This window comes from Dreissena polymorpha, chromosome 1 (assembly GCF_020536995.1).
Source record: "Dreissena polymorpha isolate Duluth1 chromosome 1, UMN_Dpol_1.0, whole genome shotgun sequence".
NCBI lineage: Eukaryota > Metazoa > Mollusca > Bivalvia > Myida > Dreissenidae > Dreissena > Dreissena polymorpha.
The window spans coordinates 204,422,478-204,442,893 of record NC_068355.1 but is presented as its reverse complement, the minus strand read 5'-3'; the positions used below and the strand labels follow the sequence as shown (position 1 = coordinate 204,442,893).

At 35.6% G+C, this 20,416-nt stretch overlaps 1 protein-coding gene across 1 annotated transcript; it reads left to right on the top strand.

Moving 5' to 3' along the window:
• The first annotated feature begins 2,798 nt into the window (after positions 1–2,798).
• Positions 2,799–9,645, top strand: LOC127865986 (uncharacterized). Its single transcript, XM_052406149.1, has 5 exons — positions 2,799–2,889; positions 4,149–4,311; positions 5,341–5,518; positions 6,777–6,891; positions 8,916–9,645. Exons 1-5 carry the CDS (start codon positions 2,799–2,801, stop codon positions 9,197–9,199), a joined length of 831 nt encoding a protein of 276 aa, XP_052262109.1. The 3' UTR covers positions 9,200–9,645.
• Positions 9,646–20,416: the final 10,771 nt, after the last annotated feature.

Below are 20,416 nucleotides of genomic sequence, written 5' to 3'. Positions count from 1 at the left end.
TCTGTAGGGTCATGGCTGGAATTCTCGATGTCATTCCGCCTCTGAAACAAATCCTGTAGGATACGAGTAGGACATTCACCATGTTCATGCCCAGTGACCAGTGACAACGCGTTCACACTGCTACCCACACATCGGGCACAGAAGCTGCAAGATCCAACCTTACTGCAACATGTTCGAATACTTATTACATATATACCTATATTGATCTATGGAATATGTTTGTTATCTTTGCGAAAACTGATTTGTGAGCTTAAGGGTTAGACAACATAGCGGTAAATATGCATGTTTTAAGTGGAAATATTTTTTTCCAAAACATTTATAAAACCAACATAAAATGAACTGAACAAAATATGAGTGATATGTAAATCTTTGTAAACATACAACGTATCGTTATTACTTCTGCATACTGCGCAGATACATAATGATACATTATATGAAGTAAAAGCCCATAAACACTCAACAATCAACGAATATATCGTGAATATATTTCGAAAAATAAAGTGAACATATAAAAAACAATGTTTCTTATAGCAATTGCCAAAATTTTAACGCTAGATGTGGTCAGGTAACTTGTATTTATTTAACAAGATACACAATGCTCTTTTTGTTGTTGGACAATATTTTAAACACATGTTCATTTACCATATTAGTGTTCGTGTGTCGTATGAATATATATTGTTGCGAGAAATTAAAGTGGAATATATCGTGCCACAAAAAAATAAAAACGAGCATTTGTTAAATCTAAGTAACCATTCCACATCTAGCGTTGAAATGTTGGCTATTGCTATAAGGAACACTGATTTTTATTGGTTATTTTACGAAATATGTTGCGAAATATTCGTTAATTATTAGTATTTATGTTACTTTAAATAGTATATATATACCATTTAAGTAAGAGGATTATTACATGATGTTTATTGATATACAAAAGGACTCTGTTCCATACAAACCATACATTAAGCCACGCTTTGGGAAAACGAACGTTAATGCATGTGCGTAAGGTATTGTCCCAGATTAAACCGTGTAGTCCGCACAGGCTTATCAGGGACGACACTTTCCGCTTTTATGATATTTCTCGTTTAAAGGAAGTCTCTTCGTAGCGAAAATCAAGTTCAGACGGAATGTTTCGTCCCTGATTAGCCTGTACGGACTGCAAAGACTAATCTGGGTTGACATTTTACGCACATGAATTAAACCCAGTATGATGCTGTTTATTTCAGATAGTTCGCTCACATGTTATTTTCGGCTCTTCATTATTCATGGAGCAGTTCCGTGATTACTCGAAATTTTCATCCCTGACAGGCGATCCGCTATTCGTTCTACGTGAACAGGAGAAAGGTAATAACTTATTTAACAGTTTTGGTTGGAAAGGATTGTCTGTATTATTTAGCAATATGTTCGTCATTGTGGCCAGCATTTGTTGGCAACGAGTGTCTGTATTTGTGCGTTATAGCTGCGTGATTTTGGCCGGCATGGTTGGTAACGAGTGTTTGTAATTCTCATCCTCCAGTGTTCGCGGTCAGTGGCAATGTCCGTGGGGGCGTCATCAGGTCCGACATCCGCTGCAGTAACGGGATCATCGACGTGCTGGACACGCTGTTACAGTTCCCCTTCTGGACCGTTGCCGAAACCATTGAGAAAACTAACAACCTCTTGTACGCCATTTGTAGTTAAAAGTTTTCTATTTTAGTGAGATAGATAACATCGGAAGGCTTATTGAAAAAAAAAATGAGTCGTTTTCACGGGGTTCACCATTTTTCAGGCTAAATTGGTCGTTGTCGGCTCTGGTACTACTTAATGTAACCCAGGTACTCTTAAGAATACTATAATGTCGTAACCAGGGTACAGAATATATGCATAATAGCACTCGGCCAGACTCCATGGTACTGTTTAGTAAATTGTCCATACCGCGGGTAATTTGTAGGGTACTAAAGAGTTCCCGGGGTACTCATACGTACTACCTTTGGCGACTATGACCATTCGAGCATTACTTGGTTTTTATGATTAACGCCCCTAGTGCTGAGTTCGCACCCGGAAACTCCCGACCGCTAGGTGGACATCACGCCACCGCGATACTTCAGGCGTCATTTTCTATTTAATTGCGCGTTTTAAGTTGTCAAATACTTTTATAAAATTATTCAGAATCTCATCAATGGAAGGATACCAATTATTTTAGATCTTAAGGCTTATTCTTAAGTCTTATTTAAGTCATACGACAATTAACTTAAGATGTGTCTGTAGTCTTAAGACAATTAATTTAAGATATACCTGTAGTCTTAATAAAATTATCTTAATATATATCTGTTGTCTTAAGACAATTATTTTAAGATATATCTGTAGTCTGCAGACAATTATCTTAAAACATATATATATGTAGTCTTCAGACAATTATCTTAAGACATATTTGTAGTCTTAAGACAATCATCTTAATATATATCCGTAGTCTTAAATCAATTATCTGAAGACAATTATCTTAAGATATACATGTAGTCTTAAGACAATTATCTTTAGATATATATGTAGTCTTAAGACAATTATCTTTAGATATATATGTAGTCTTAAGACAATTTGCTTAAGATATATATGTAGTCTTCAGACAATTATCTTATAATATATCTGTAGCCTTAAGACAATTATCTTAAGATAAATATGCAGTCTTAAGAGAATTATCTCAAGGTATATATGTAGACTTAAGTGTTATTTTTACAATTTAGTCTTATTCTTAGTCTAAAGTCTAGAAGTTGGTTGTTAGGTGAATACGGAACATGGCTTCAATTCATTTCAGACCTTTCCACAACATGATAATGAATGTCGATGACCTCTACTCGTGGTCGAACTCGCACGACATGAATCTCACTCTGCTGATTCCCAGTGCCAACTTTATAGCAAGTCTCTCAAACTTCCATAGAAGTTACATAAGCGCAGAACCAGACATGGATAGAAAGGTAGGTTACATTACACTAGAATTTGCGCGGTTAGTTAAAACATATATTTCAGCTCTGTTCAATCGAAAGCCTTAGACTTACTAAGACACTTTCGAGTCCGTTTTATTAGTGCATCCAGTACATGATGTCTTTGAGTCGATTTAAATAAAACTTCCTGAGTTGGAATCGAAGCCGAGGCCCCCTGATCGAATTTAATTGAATATTAAAGTTATTAGCCGAGTAGGAGATCGGTTAGTAGTGTAATCTCGTTGCATTTACTGTCTTTTAACGAATCCAGTTGCATTTTGTCGGCAACTGCATGGGAGCATGTGTGTTTTCGATGAAAAAGGTCGCGTCCATTGTTCCACAATCTTTCAGCAATAGGCATATAGTGCGTTTCATACCTTGTGTATATATAATACCTATACGAGGGTTATTTTTTCAAACTATGAATTTTTGTCAATATTCGTTGTTAAAAAGTCAAACCATACACAATAGGTGTACATTCAACAATCTGGAACCCCTGGGGTAAGCTCGGGGGAAAGGGGGGGGGGTAGAGTTCCGGGGGGGGGGGGGGGGCAATTTATGATACTGCTGCCTGTGATTGTAACACTTACACGCTTCAGTGATTGCAATCTGCACTGTAGGTCGCTTACATTGTCGTAAATCAATATGTACAACTGACAGACGCTGGCCGCTAATGCTCGGTCGCGTGCTTTCGATTCACAGTACATTTTCGGATAGGATTTAACCGACTTTTTTAATTCGCCACTTTTAAAAAATTGGAGACACTTTAAAAAATTTAGCGCCATTTGGCGCCAATGGCGATCGACAGCGGAACCCCTGAATTATTTGGACCCTACCAATAGCACGGGTAGATTTGTATTACCAGGGATTACAGTAGATTCTGATAACCAGGAGTCAACATGACACAAGGATTCAAAATATAAGGGGTTAAAAACAAAATGCTTGAGGTCAAAATACTCAAATATCTTGAATCTTGTTTCTTCATGAGTGTTTACTATTTTGTAAAATCTTATTTATAAGTGTCGTGTTAAAAAGCATTATTTGTAGCATAACAGATACGTTCTTGTCCTTTAAAAAGTTGGATTATGGAAAACAAATGTGTCAAAATAATGCAAGGCTATTGTTTTACTGGAGTCAAAAATGAGAACTGCAGTTCGTATTTCATAAATAACTAACACTATGCACACTATTTCACAGAAATTGCTTCGGTTGATATTGGTCACACGAATATCAGACGGTCTTTCGACCTGGTGCGTGACGGCATAGCGTGCAGTAACGGCATTATCTACGTCATCGACGGCTTCCTGAACTTCCCGCTGAATGGCGCTCACTTTGAGTTGACGCATCAACCGGATATTAGGTATTCGCAACAGTATTCAGCTAGCGATCTCATGCATTCAACCGAAGCATTGATGACGTCATCTTCATCATCGTCAAACAATTATCTTTATCATATCAAATATCATTATCATCAGCTGAAAGATCATTTTCGTCAGGGAAATAAGATACTCATCCCACTACTACTACTATTAATCATTATAATGATCACTCCCATTTAAGGGGCCTTTTTACAGATTTTGTCATGTATTGAAGTTTGCCATTAAATGCTTTATATTGATAAATGAAAACATTGTATATGAAATCTCTAATAAAAAACAAGAATATATTTCAACTGGACTCGAATCACTGACCCCTGGAGTAAAAGTCTATCGCTAAGACCACTCGACCATCCGTTCTCATGCTATTTATATAAGAAATCCTCGTAGAGCCACACAATTGAACGACAACAACAAAACTTTCCAAGTTATTGAATCGTTTCGCGTTGCAACGCTTTATAATTTTCAGGTTTTTAAATCGTCAAAAAATGCATATAATGAATATTTTAGAGCATGGTTAATGTTCAGTATTACTGTTTCCTCATGAATAGCATAACAACGACGAAAATTTGCGAATCTGAAACATTGTTTTTTATTTGGCAATTTATCAACACGTGAAAAGAACCCTTTAACACCATCCGCATCCATAATATAACGTATCCAAACTATTTATACGTTTCATGCATTTTGATGAAATTAGGTAACATCATCGTTACTATCATTATACAATAATATCATGTTGTTTCTGTTTGCGCCCGACCTTGTGATAACGGGGATTAAAGAGCGTAAAATGTCGTCTCATATTAGCCTGTGCGAACTGCAGGGACGACACTTTCCGCCTAAACTTGATTCCCGTGAAAAATAGAGGTTTAACGAAAAATACCATACAAGCGGAAAGCTTCCTCCCTGGTAAGCACATGCAGACTGCACAAGCCAATTTGGGACGATGTTTTACGCATATGCATTAAGACCCGTTTTTCCGAAATTGAGGCTCATTTAAATTTGTATTACAGTCTTGGAAGCGATCAGCTGCTGAAGCTTATACCGAGCGACTCCGGTATCGATCTGACGTCATTGAAGACCATGTACACGGTGTTCGTTCCCTCGGACTCCTCGCTGGACCCGCAGCATCTCAGTAGGCCGGAACTGAAGTACATAAACGCCAACCTCAATAAGGACGCGAAGATGGCAGTACAGCCATTTGTTTTTCCTCTTTATAACGTACCCGTAATAGGAACTTTTCCAATTGATGACAATTTGCACAAATACCAAATGCCAAAAAGTTTCCTTCCCCAAAACAAATAAATAAATAAATACGTCAATGTCATTCCAAAAGCACAATATCTGCAAGAACACAGATACAATTAGCACTTAAATTGAACATTTCAGCAACAAGAACATGTACAATTATTATTATTTTTTTATGGGTTTTTCCAATTAAGTACCAAGCAATGAAGACGACCCATAATTCCAAAACTGAAGATTTCACACTGCGAATTTTTCCAATTTTAGGTTTTTGCAACGATAATTTTTCCTAATAGGCTAAAAAAGCGTTGCGGTGAGAGTGTATCGCAATACGAGGGGCATCACACGAGAATGGGTCTTATGACGTATGCGGCCAGCGTAGCTTCAGGCAAACTGCGATCGTCACAAAGGGAAGAAGACCCATTTTAGCACGACGCGGCTCATATTGTAAAAATGAAAATTTCAGAAACAATTTCAGGAGAGTAATTTCTGTAACCGTCAGCTTGTTTTATAGTACGATAATGGTAATTAATAAAATAAAACACTTGTTGAATGATAACCGATGAGATCCTGTTGGATCATGTTGATCAGAAATGTTTGGTATATGGTATTATCTTACCATTCAAGCGCAATATTATCTCTGACAATACAGCACCAAAATGCTAAGCTATGAAGAAAACTTAGTTGGTATGAGCGTTTGTTGGCCGATAATTTACTAATAACCAATCTAACATGACCTGAAACTAGACATGACCTTACCTGCCACTAGATTAAACACTAGACCTAACATTTGACCTGACATTAGAACTGACACTTGACCTGACACTATACACAACACCTGATCTAGCATTGGAACTTGCACAAGACATGATGCTTAACATGATAAAAACTTGACACAAGACCTGACACTTAACCTGACATTAGATGTTTCATTTGAATAAGGACCATATTACACTTCAAACATGTTTCATATAGCTTTTATCGCCTATTGCCAACATACACAATATTTCACCGTGATTCACTATATCATTTTTCATTTTGAATAGATTTAAACCAATACACCATTTTTTCATCGCATCATATTAAAAAGCTGTCGAATATTTTAAGTGTATGTCATTTAAGACATATGTAACATATGAATGACATATACCTTAAGCAACATATTATTTGTTTACATTTCGTTCTTGTTGTATTGTTTGACTAGATCGTTCGCCGCCATATCGTCCCCAACCAAAATGTGGATTACGACAGCATCATCGACGGGTCCTTCGGCGCCTACGCAGGCAGCAGAAATATCACAGTGATAGCTAGAACTGACGGTGAGTTGTCCTATATAACATGTATAGCTAGAACTGACGGTACGTTGACTTTATATGACATCGATACATGTAGCTAGATCTGACAGTCACTGACCATATCCCAGTGATAGATAGAACTGACGTTGAGTAACCATAGCCCAGTGATAACTAGAACTGACAGTATGTTGACTTTAAATCACATCGATAGCTAGAACTGTCGGTGAATTGTCTTTCTATCACATCGATAGCTAGAACTGACAGTGAGTTGTCTTTATATCACATCGATACATGTAGCTAGAACTGACAGTCGCTGTATAACTGATGGTGAGTGACCATATCACAGTGATAGCTAGAACTGACGGAGAATGACCATATCACAGTAATAGATAGAACTGACGGTGAGTGACCATATCCCAATGATTGCTAGAACTGACGGTGAGTGACCATATCCCAGTGATTGCTAGAACTGACGGTGGTTGACCAAATCACAGTCATAGCTAAATCTGACATTGAGTGACCATATCATAGTGATAGTTAGAACTGATTGTTAGTGACCATATCGCAGTGATTGCTAGAACTGACGGTGAGTGACCATATGACAGTGATAGCTAGAACTTACGGTGAGTGACCATATCGCAGTGATTGTAAGAACTGATAGTGAGTGACCATATCCCAGTAATAGCTAGAACTGACGGTAATTGCCCATATCACAGTGATAGTTAGAACTGATGGTGATGGTGAAAGACCATATCACATTGATAGATAGAACTGACGGTGAGTGACCATATCCCAGTGATTTCTAGAACTGATAATGAGTCACCATATCACAGTGATAGCTAGAACTGACGTTGAGTGACCATATAACAGTGATAGTTAGAACTGATGGTGAGTGACCATAGCTCAGTGATTGCTAGAACTGACGATGAGTGATAATATCCCAGTGATTGCTAGAACTGACGATGAGTGACCATATCACTGTAATAGCTAGAACTGACGGTAAGTGACCATATTACAGTGATAGCTAGAACTGACGGTGAGTGACCCTATCACCGTGATATATAGAACTGATGGTGATTGACCATATCACAGTGATAGCAAGAACTGACGGTGAGGGACCATATCCTAGTGATTGCTAGAACTGACGATGGGTCACCATATCACAGTGATAGCTAGAACTGACGTTGAGTGACCATATCACAGTGATAGTTAGAACTGATTGTGAGTGACCATATCCCAGTAATTGCTACAACCGGCGATAAGTGACCCTATCACAGTTATATGTGGAACTGATGGTGATTGACCATATCACAGTGATAGCAAGAACTGACGTTGAGTGACCATATCACAGTGATATCTAGAACTGACGGTGATTGACCCTATCACAGTGATATAAAGAACTGATGGTGATTGACATTATCACAGTGATATCTAGAACTGATGGTGAGTGACCATATCACAGTGATATCCAGAACTTACGGTGAGTGACCATACCACAGTGATTGCTAGAACTGACCATAAGTGCCCATAGCTCAGTGATTGCTAGAACTGACGGTGAGTGACCATATCCCAGTGATTGCTGGAACTGACGATGAGTCACCGTATCACAATGATAGCTAAACTGACCATGAGTAGCCATATCACAGTGATAGCTAGAACTGACAGCGGTCAGGCTTATTGATCGTGTTATGGCATTACATTGATCCACCATTCTGGAAGAGCATACTTAGTACCTACAGCCATAATTACTTTATTTCTTTCATTCTTTTAAATTCTTTATAAAATTTATTTCTTTTACTTTAAAAAGACTTATAATAAAACATTCTATATTTGAAAACTAAATAATTTAGTTGTGAACATAAAACTCATTAATTAAAAAAAGGAAATCGGACTAACCTATTTTAGGTGGTTTTATATCCGCATATACAATCGCCCCCCTTAGTGCAAAAAGGTGAAATTGAACTAAGAAGGAATATGGTTCCTTTTAGCACCAATGGCGCGAAATGTTATATCGGATATAAAATTTATTTCAAGCTATCTACTTTCAGGGTTTTATCTCCGTTGGGAGGACATCGAAGCCAAGATCGTCAAACCAAACATTTTAGCCATTAACGCAATAATACACGTGGTGGATCGGTTCCTTATGACGTCACCATACCAGACCACCACACTTCCGCCAACGACCTCGACGACTACTCAAAAACCTGTATCATCCGGTTATACTATCCACGGCTCAGTTCACGCCCATTATGCCTCATTTAATGTTTATTTCGCGTATTTCATTTGTTTCGTGTTTTCACAAGTTGTCAAGTATCTGGATGTCTGTAGATGATGCAAGTGAAATATTTCATGAATTGTTTCGTTTTTTTCCTTTGAAATACATTGTGTTATATTTTGTTGTATACAACGCAACGGCATTTTAGGTAATGATGCATACTTGATTATGTATTATACTTTAAAATGTTCACGCTCCCTTTTATTTTAAGAAACGATTGACTTTTTATTTATGTTTGCTTGTATTTGTTTGTTTGCTGAACAAGTGATCTTAATGTGTTGCGATGAAACCGTCTTCCGTTCCCTCGAATTGTTCGGATTTTGCTTTAATACATATATTTTTTTTAAATAAACATGTTTTCAATTACATAATTATGAGTAATGCATGAGTATCATCAATCATGTATTGTTTTCAGATTATTTTGTGATTATTACATGTTTAACTGTTGTAACGATTTTAGTTATATAATATTAATACATGTACTATTAAACGATTTCAGGATTTTTGGCGTTCGCGAATTTCCAAACTAATTCCTAAAAAACCACATCGTTTACCTCTTATATATCAACAGTGTACCCCCAGTTCCTCACCTATACAAATCTCAAATAAAATACAATCTATTTTCTTCCTTATTGCAAATGAACAAAACAAGACTTAAATAATTTTCACTACACATTCTGTATTTGACAAAGCATCTGGGCAGTTTACAGCCTGCATCAAACATGACAAACATCCAAATGATATAATAATTCAACTAATACATATTGAGGAAAATATATGTTATCTACATGAAACACATCTCATTCAAACACATATACGTTATCCGCCTGTTTTGTTTTTCTTCTCTAAGTTGACCAATAGCTGAATTATTATATTATTATATAAGTGAACCACGCTCTGTGAATACGGGGGTTAATGCATGTGCGTCCAGTGTCGTCCTAGATCAGCCTGTGCAATCCACACAGTTTCATAAGTGTCGACACTTGAACAAAGTCTCTTCTAAACGAAAATTGAGTTTAGGCGGAAACTGTTGCCCATGCTAAGCCCGTGTGGAATGCTAAGGCTTATATGGGACGACACTTAACGAACATGCATTATATATATACTATGGGCTTCCCTCCTGTGGCTAAGCCCGTGAGGACGACATGCATTACGCCCCGTTGGGACGACACTTAACGAACATGCATTACGCACCGTTGGGACGACACTTAACGAACATGCATTACGCCCCGTTGGGACGACACTTAACGAACATGCATTACGTCCCGTTTTCCCATAGCGCTACTCATATTTATATATTCTATTAAATTAGTTGTACTTTGTGTTTTGTAGCAACACAATTCAAAACACAGCGCAGTGGTCTTCGGTATTTGTTACAAAAACGACATTTTAATAGTATGTTTAAAGGTGTTCTATGCATAATATATTCATTGTTAACATATACACCAAAGGAATAAGAACATGAGAACAATGCATTCAATTCAGAATCGTATTATTGTTTTGCATTTTCAGAAAAATATTCTCATACAAACTAGAACATCAGTCTAATAACAGAGGTGATACGTATAGTGGGCGTTTTCTGGGAATAAATATTCGGGATTCATCAAAATGACTGGTTTTACTATCAACATAAAGAATGCGTCGAAAGCCCGTTTTCCCATGTGCTATAAATGTCGCATTACAATTATTCGATTTGCAACTAAAATATACAAATAGTGAAGAAATCACAGACTTTTACTTTTTTTCTATAGTTATTTCTATATTTTTTCTAATCTCTTCGCAGCTGCAAAATAATCGGTAACGAATAGACACAAAAAAGTTTCGCGCTTCATCTTTATGTGTTGTTCCATATTTGGATTTTATTATATTAAAATATTAACATATTTGGCAAAAGAAGCCTAACCGAAGTATGCGTTCATTTTTTTATATTTATTTATTTACTTATAAGTTCAATATTCCTTTTTTTTAATATTTTGACACAGTCTAAAACGGGGAAGTAATCGGAACAATAAATTTCCTTCTTTTGTGTCATTGAATTTATTTCGTAACTAAGTTTTCAACACATCTGGTCCACAGAGCATGGGTAACGGCGGCGGTGGCGGTTATGGCGGCTACGGAAGAGGAAGCAGCAGTGGTGGTGGCGGCGGTGGGTTGGGAGCCGGAAGTGGCGGCAGAGGAGGGAGCTACGGTAGAAACGGCCAGGATAAAGAGGATGGGTTTTTGTTTGGAGCTGGGGGCGGAGGGGGAGGCGGGGGTGCCGGCGTGGGACGAGGTGGAAGAGGAGGACGCGGGGGCATTTTCGGCGCTAACGGCGGGGATCATGGATGGGTGAAATGGACACTGATCCATGGACTTTGATAGCACTGACGTTTGAGTACATTGCATTAAGTTATTGACTTAAATGATATAATGCATATTTCTGAGACATTTTGAAAAATGTAAAAAAGTGCCGCTACTTAAGTTCTTATACGAACTTGGTTTCGGTTTTATATGTATTCTATGATACATATATCTGTGTACAATGAATATGCAATTAAAATTAATTCAACGTTCACTCTTTAACCGCCCACGATATAAATTGACCTATATTCGAACCTAAGTTTCAACACTTGCAGTATTTGTGTTTGAGTGACGTCATTTTTTTATTGGCATAATTATTTTTTTCTTTATGTTTTTTAGGTTAATAAAACAGAGAGAACATTGGACAAACAGAAAGAATAAATTTAATACAATTAATAATAGTATTTGTTTTACAAAAGTGGTGTAATGACCTATAACTATAAATGCCACACAGTAGTTTACATCGGTCGTATAATAACATAATGATGTCTTAGAAAAAAAACTACATGTGTGTATTATATTTGAAGGTGGTATATTTCGGAGTCACTTTGTCGGTATATTTGTCAATCGGTCTTTCCACAGAAAATGTTACGTTTGTAGAGCGAACTACTTACAAATTCATCAAACAATTAAATAATAACTTAAAATATGTCATCACGATGAAGGGTAAATGTTCGAGATAATAATTCATAGATTCCTGAGCTACAAGACAATACTTGATAGATTCCTGAGCTACAAGATAATAAATCACAGATTTCTGAGCTACAAGATAATAATTCATAGATTCCTGAGCTACGAGATAATAATTCATAGATTCCTGAACTACGAGATAATAATCCATAGATTTTTTAGCTATGTGCCTTTGAAAATACCTTGGTTTAGATTGAACCTCTTCAATTGACTATGTCTTTTAAAGCAGTACAAAGGGGGCAACATCGGTCACTAAAAATCAAAGTTTGAAAACTTGATTATTGCATATAATAACGGATGAAACCCTTGACAATAGTTTTGGGCATTAGAAGTTAACATTTCGCTAGAAAGGCCCACGATTACTTAAAATAGAAATGCTTCGTGTAATGTCCGACGATGAAGTTATGCGATCCGACTCAATAATCCAACGAGCGTTTACAATCATGATACATCAACCATCTCCTGAAGGTTGATTATTATATTCAATAAATCGTCTGCCGATCAAGAGCGGAAAGTTTATTGAGATAGACGTCATTTATTTTATATTTTCATCTGGCTACAAATTGGTCTTTAAAGTGAAATGCTGCAAGTATATACAATGATTAACTGAATTCGTACTACAATGTTTTTATACATAAATTTACTTGTGTAAACCATATTAAGTAAATCAAATAAAACACAAAACAGCATGAACAAATAAGTCGAAAAAAATAACACAATGCAGTAAAAAAATAAAAACCAAAGTGGAAATCGAACATACACTGACTAGTCATACAAAGTAACAAAATATATATCGCTTTTATAGTTAAAAGTATTAAATAGCCCTTTTAAGTACATTAATATATAGAATACTCGCTTTAATAGCTTTCTTTCACTGTTTGACAAATATATACAATACACAAAGGCACGTTTTTGACAAAACAAATACGATACCTTTTTTCAAAAAATTTAATAGTCAATATGTCTACATTAATTGTCGTGAAATACAGCTTAATCTAATTAACATGCCTGTTTTATTTAAGAATGCCTTTCCTAAAATGCACTGTATATGGGCTTTTTAAGTAATCAATCACTGATATTAAAGGGGAACTGTTAACAGATTGTCGAAATGACAATTTACCGATTTTATTTGTCACAATTAAAAAATAATAAAAGAACAATCTTAATTATTGGGCGACACACCACCAATTAAATGCACTCATAATGAACAACAAAACAGCTTGGTTTATAATGTATTAATATTTGAAGAATGTGGAATGATTCTGTTGTTTTGGTTGAATTTAGTTACAACACGTGGACAACTTATATAATCAAGTACAAAAAGTCTGACAATTAATAAACGTCCAGAAAGCCAAGTGGTTAAGAAACAAAAATTTTAAACAAATGGACACTGTTTTGAGCGCAAATGTGAAAGCACGTTGTTACGTTTTCGTTCTTAAATTCTATTCTTGTAATTTTAACGGAGATATGAAGTTACATGGTTAACATCTAGCAATTACGGACACATTTTAAAATTGCCCAAATCTGTGAACAAGTCCCCTTTAAAGTGATATAACAGCATACAATAACAGTACATTCACTGCAACTGCGGAACAGGATTAGACAAAGCCCGAATGAAATACAGAATTAACCAGAATATGTTCCGGTAAAAAGAAAACAGTATACAATAGAAAAGAAGCAGCTATATACCCGTATTTTAAAGATTTGGGCGCTTAACTGGTTGCTCAACCTGATTTATCAAAGGATCTTACGCTAGTTTCATTAAGAGTAGCTTCAGCTCGATATTTCAATATGGTAATTGAAATACAAATAAAAAATACGTTTTAACTTTATTCTAAACAAACTGTGCACAAAAAGGCACACTAAAAACGCTTATTTCTAAGAATATTAAAAAATAAGTCCATATGTCGGTCACCACCATCCCTTGCCGCCTCTTCCCCCTTGTCCGTTAACTCCTTGCTTTCAGTCTTCGCCATCCTGACCTCGGAACCATCCGAAGAAACCGGCTCCTCCCCTCCCGCCTTTGCCTACCGACGATGCAGTGGACCCTCCGCTTCCCAAAACGCCGTCCCATCCTCCAGAACTCCCGGCGCCACAAGCCGCATTTTCGCTGACGCTCCAGGCCTCACGAACGCCGTCACAGCCATCGTAACAGTTTTGGTGATATGCACCAAAACTGGCGCCTCCGCCTCCTTGACCCCAATGTCCACCTCCACCACCACCGCTACTTCCGCCGCCACCGCCTCTACCAAGTATGCCTCCATCACCGCCACCTCCTCCACCGTTGACGCCTCCATTTTGGCCGTTTCCCTTTTTTCCACGTTCTATTAATGCTAACACAAACAAATAACAGCTGAAAAACAGTATTAGCATTTAATGTGCACTTCTTCTATGAGACACATGATGATTAAGACGACGACGACGAGAAAGATAATGATGATCATTATGATGAAGATAATTAATTTACAAGCGCCTCGTAGTTATGATTTATTATATAAGCTTTACATGATTCACTCTACTTTTAATTTGATTGGAGAAACTTAAATAAACTTACTTCAGTATTTAAGATATCACGTCCGTTACTATACTCATCTTATGGTGAACAAATTCGGTGTGTATAACAAAAGAATGTTTAACCTTTCCGATAGCTAAATTTCTTACGCGGTTTCCCATTGTTTGGCTGAATAAAATATGTAATGCATCACTTCTTAGATGGCGAAAACGAAAATTGAAACCGTTGTTTCTTGGAAAATGATGAGACACCGTCAATTAACGATGCCCCAAAATGTGGGAACGCTCCCGCGTTGAGAAATTGGGAAAAATAAATCGAAAATTTGTTAACATAATTTTTCGTAAAAATGATAATTTAACAATACCAACTTTATAACAACTGTCTTTGCTCCATTATTTTTAATTATAAAGTATAACATTTACAATAATGGCGTATGTAAGCTAATCTGGTTCCAAAGATATTTAATTTCACTTTTTGATCTATTCATGTATGTTTTTGGACCAAATCATTATTCTGTTAAGTTATGTTTGGTGAAGGTGACACACATTATGATGATTATATACTCTTTACATAAAATAACGTGTTTTCAACTGAATATATGTTTTAAAATATTGAATTTGAATTATTTCAAAAATACAAATTATGCCTGTAATATTCATACTTTTCTTCATAACTGCGCTAGTCTTTAAACGTCTTCAATGCCACAAAATGCCAAAACTAGTCATGTTGTTTTCCCCAGTATTAAATTATTCCGAAGAAAACGTTGCATTATGAGAGTAACTTTATCTTTGGCCTGTACGATGGCGTATTTACATATTGGAAAGAAATTGAGCCATGCTTTTTAATTAAACAATTAATTCCAAATAGTTTTAAGAAAATTTTGTAAAACAAATCTACAATCCCATGCTTTACTATTTAGCATGATGGTTTTTGCACTTTTGGTGTGTGCATCACTTCGGTAGTTTCGTAGGATGTTAATTAGTTATAGTGCGTCGTCGGTCAGTATATTCAATAATGTGGTTTCATTTACCTATCGGCAGTACCCAAAACCTTCCCAGCACAGAACACCATCCCATTCGACACTTGGCAGGCCAACTCGTACACCCAGCACTCCTAGATCGTCGCAGTAATGGAGGTATCAGGCACATCAAATGGCCATTATTATGGAGAAAATAACGACCGTTTTGAAGATTTTGGCTCTCCTACTGGTATTTGGCAGTCCTCCTGTTCATGATGAAGACAAATTTATCCAAAATGAACCTCGAGTGAACCACTGTAACAAGGAACTGAGGATATTCGTTGGAGAAGTTAGTGAAAACCAATCAATACACCCAACAAATATTTATTTCAAAATTGGTAACATTTATATATGTACATCCAACAGCTTGTTTCAATTTTATTACCATCTCACGCATACACGCAGAGTGAAATCAAAACCAATGCCTATAAAATACTGGCTATCTATTTACTTAATACTTTTGTCCGGAGACATAGCGACGAACCCTGGGCCGGCACGGCAACCATGTGGTAATAACACATGTCCGAAGGCTATCGCTTGGAACAGTAAAGCTGTACTCTGCGAAGCATGTTATTTCTGGTGGCACATTAAATGTGCAAGCATAACTCCCAAGGAATATGTGGAACTTTCGAACAACACCAACCCATGGATTTGCCCTCATTGTGACAAGTTCCACTTCTCAGACAGCTTCTTCGAACAATCCTATTTATCAGTAGATGACTCTTTCGATTCCACAAACTGTGATGAAAACATTGACAATTTCGAACCTCTGACGACAATGAAAAAACAACACCCAAAGCGCTTTACATGCGGTTATCTAAATATAAACAGTCTCAGAAATAAGTTTTATAGTATACAAGAAATTTTACATGAAGGTCTAGTTGATATTCTATTTATAGCTGAAACTAAAATTGATAACTCTTTTCCTGATTCTCAATTTTCAGTTGACAAGTACCATATGTGGAGAGCTGATAGAGATGTAAATGGTGGAGGTCTCATAGCATACCTAAGGTCAGATATTGCTGGCGAAAGGAAACCCCAGTTAGAATTTGATGAAATCGAATCCATCTTTGTAGAGGTAAATTTTGATAAATGTAAATGGCTGATACTTGGTACATATAAACCACCATCTATGTCAAATCAGAAGTTTCAAGAAAACTTTGATTATACCCTTGACAAAGCTTTCTGCAAATATGAAAATATATTGGTCATAGGCGACCTCAATTTTAATATGCTTATAGATGAGAAATGTCAAACATTAAAAAACTCATGTGATATTTTTGACTTAGTAAATATTGTGTCCGAACCAACTTGTTTCTCAAATAAAGCCAACCCAACACTTCTTGATGTAGTATTAACCAATAATAATAATTTTTTGGGTAATATTTGTAATTTTGACTGCGGGTTGAGTGATTGCCACAATTTCATTGGTGTCCAATTTAAACAGGAAACTCAAAAGTCAAAAAATAGATTTAGCTTATACAGAAGTTTTAAAAGTTTTAATGTTGATGATTTTAAGTCAGACCTAAATGACAACCTTTTAAACCTAAACACAAGTCATAATGATGTAAATAAAATGTACGATGATTTTAATGAAATCTTTGTAGAAACTGCAAACAAACATGCCCCTATAAAAAAGAAAAGAATATTACAAAAACCAGTTCCTTTTATGAACAAAACACTTAAAAATGCAATTTATAAGAAAAGAATGCTCTTGAATAAATACAAGAAAAATAAAACGTCTAAAAACTGGGAAAACTTTAGAAAGCAAAGAAATTTGGTAACTAGTATTAGGAGGAAATCAATGGACAAGTATTTTATTGACCGCTGTGTTGGGGGATGCAAATCTGCTGATTTTTGGCCAACAGTGAAACCATTTTTGACAAATAAAGGTAATTCCACCAAAAAGGACACTGTACTATGTGAACATAATAAAATTATTACTGATCAACAGGAAGTATGTAACATATTCAATGATTTTTTTGTTAATGTGGCTCAAAATATTGGAAATAACTCAGTATCAGTAGATGAACACCATCCCAGCATAGTCTCAATTAAATCAACAAACACTATTGAATCTGAATTAAGTTTTCAACCCGTACAGGATTCTTTTGTCAAGAAACAAATTGATAATTTGAATTGTAAAAAAGCCACTGGTGCTGATGGTATATCACCAAAATTACTTAAACTCTCAAAAGATACTATATCAACAAGTATTACATCCCTAATTAATAAATCCTTTGAAAACTCAGTATTTCCAGATAAATTAAAAATAGCTCAAGTAACACCTTTACACAAGAAAAATAGTACACTTGAAAAAGGAAACTATCGCCCGGTCAGCATCCTTCCCACAATATCAAAAATCTTTGAAAGGGCTATAAATACTCAACTAACTAAATTTTTTGACCAGCATTTCAATACTTATCTATCTGCATTTAGACCTGGATATGGCTGCCAGACAACTTTACTGAAAATAATCGAAGACTGGAAAAGGGCGTTAGATGAAAACAAATATGTTGCCTCAGTTTTAATGGACCTGTCCAAAGCGTTCGACTGTCTGCCTCATGATCTCCTCTCCCTAAAACTAAAGTATTATGGTGTATCTGAAAAATCTTTACAATTAATCAATAGTTACTTGAGTAAAAGAAAACAATGTATTAAAATAGGTCAATTTAAAAGTGACTTTCAAGAAATTTATAAAGGTGTACCCCAAGGCCCAATATTAGGTCCCGTCCTTTTTAATATATTCATCAATGACATTTTTCATTTTGTTCAAGAGAGTAATCTGTACAATTATGCTGATGATAATACCTTATCTTTTGCACATCATAATCTAGATATAGTTAAATCTACCTTAGAAAATGACAGTTTATCCTTAATAAAATGGTTCTCAGACAATAAAATGCAAGCTAATCCTGATAAATTTCAGGCAATCGCAATAGGGTCTAAAACTCACAAAGCTAATATCTCTTTTGACTTGTCAGGAAACAAAATAAACTGTGAGGATGAGGTTCTCTTACTAGGGGTTACATTAGATTTTAAACTAAATTTTGACATACACATTTCCAACTTATGTAAAAAGGCATCCAGACAATTAAATGTTCTAAAGCGTATAGGTAGGAATCTTTGTAAACTTGGCAAACTTAATATATATTACTCATTCATTCTCTCAAACTTCAATTTCTGCCCATTAACATGGCATTTCTGTGGAGAAATAAAAACCCAAAAAATAGAAAACATACAGAAAAGAGCTCTTAGGTTTATTTATAATGACTATAAGTCTGATTATGAAGGGTTGCTTAGCAAATCAAAACTGCCAAGCTTAAAAATAAGTAGACTAAGACAAATGGCTATTGAAACCTACAAGATAATTAATAAACAGACACCAACATATCTTCATGATCTTATTAAAATTAAAAATAACTCTTACTCTTTTAGGTACACTAATACAGCTGAAATCCCACGGGTAAGAAGTACCAGTTATGGTCTTAAGTCTTTCCGTTCCGCAGCCCCCAGGCTCTGGAACTCGTTACCCCAGCACTTCAGGGATGTGACGGGACTTAACCAGTTCCGAAGTCTGATAGGCTCGTGGGACGGAGAGGATTGCAGATGTTCTTGCTGTTGTACCTAGTATGGCTTGTTATTTGCTTTTGCCAGTTTAACCCTCAGTTGCTATTTTCAGCAAGTTATATTATTTTGTGCATGAAATTTTTGTGTGTTACATATTAATGGCAGTTGCCCAGTGTACTTTCTTTTCATCAGATTTTCAGTTGCTATTTTCAGCATGTTATATTATTTTGTGCATGAAATTTTTGTTTGTTACATATTAATGGCAGTTGCCCAGTGTACTTTCTTTTCATCAGATTTTGAATATAGCTTTATGTACCATTTGAAATAACTCATTATGCTTGTGTTTTTGTGAAGAAGCTGCTGAACATTTCTTTCAAATCTGATTTGGGGGATAATTGTTTTCTTTTTATCTGTCACACTTTAGTGTCCATATTCATTGTCAGACTTTTACCTTATTTATTTTTTATTTTTTTATTTTTTTTTCTTATAGCTGCTTTTAGACCAAGATCAAGATCAGCAACTGCAGCACAATTTTTATTCTTATAAGTTATATTTAATTTATTTTTAATAATGCTATGATCTTAACTGTCTAAATATTATAATTGTATATCACATGCCATAGTTCTTTCGTTTTTAACATGTTAAAATAATAATGTTTATTGTATTCAGGTTAATTTATTTATTTATTTATTATAATTGATCTCAACTCAAGGACGATACTGTTTGTTTATATAATGTAAATTTCATGTAATGCTCAACTGTATATTTGTTATATGTATGTGGTTATATTATGTCGGTCAATAGCGATACATCGCTAATGTTATACTTGTTATGTACAAACCGACTTGAAATAAAATTTGTATGTATGTATGTATGCATCCACCCCCTTGTCGCTCGCGACTGTGAGAAGCACCAGACCATTCCACGCTTCATTCGTTTTTAACACTTCCATATGCTATGTTAATGTATGAAATATATATTTACTTTAACAAATACATATAATTTTAATTTGTTGAATACAAACTATCCCGCATGAAACGCATTGTTCTGTATATATTTGAGCTACACACGTTATTTATACATAAAACGTGCATCCACAGCTATAAATTGGTCTTGAAATACATTTTCTTCTGCATTTTCAAAT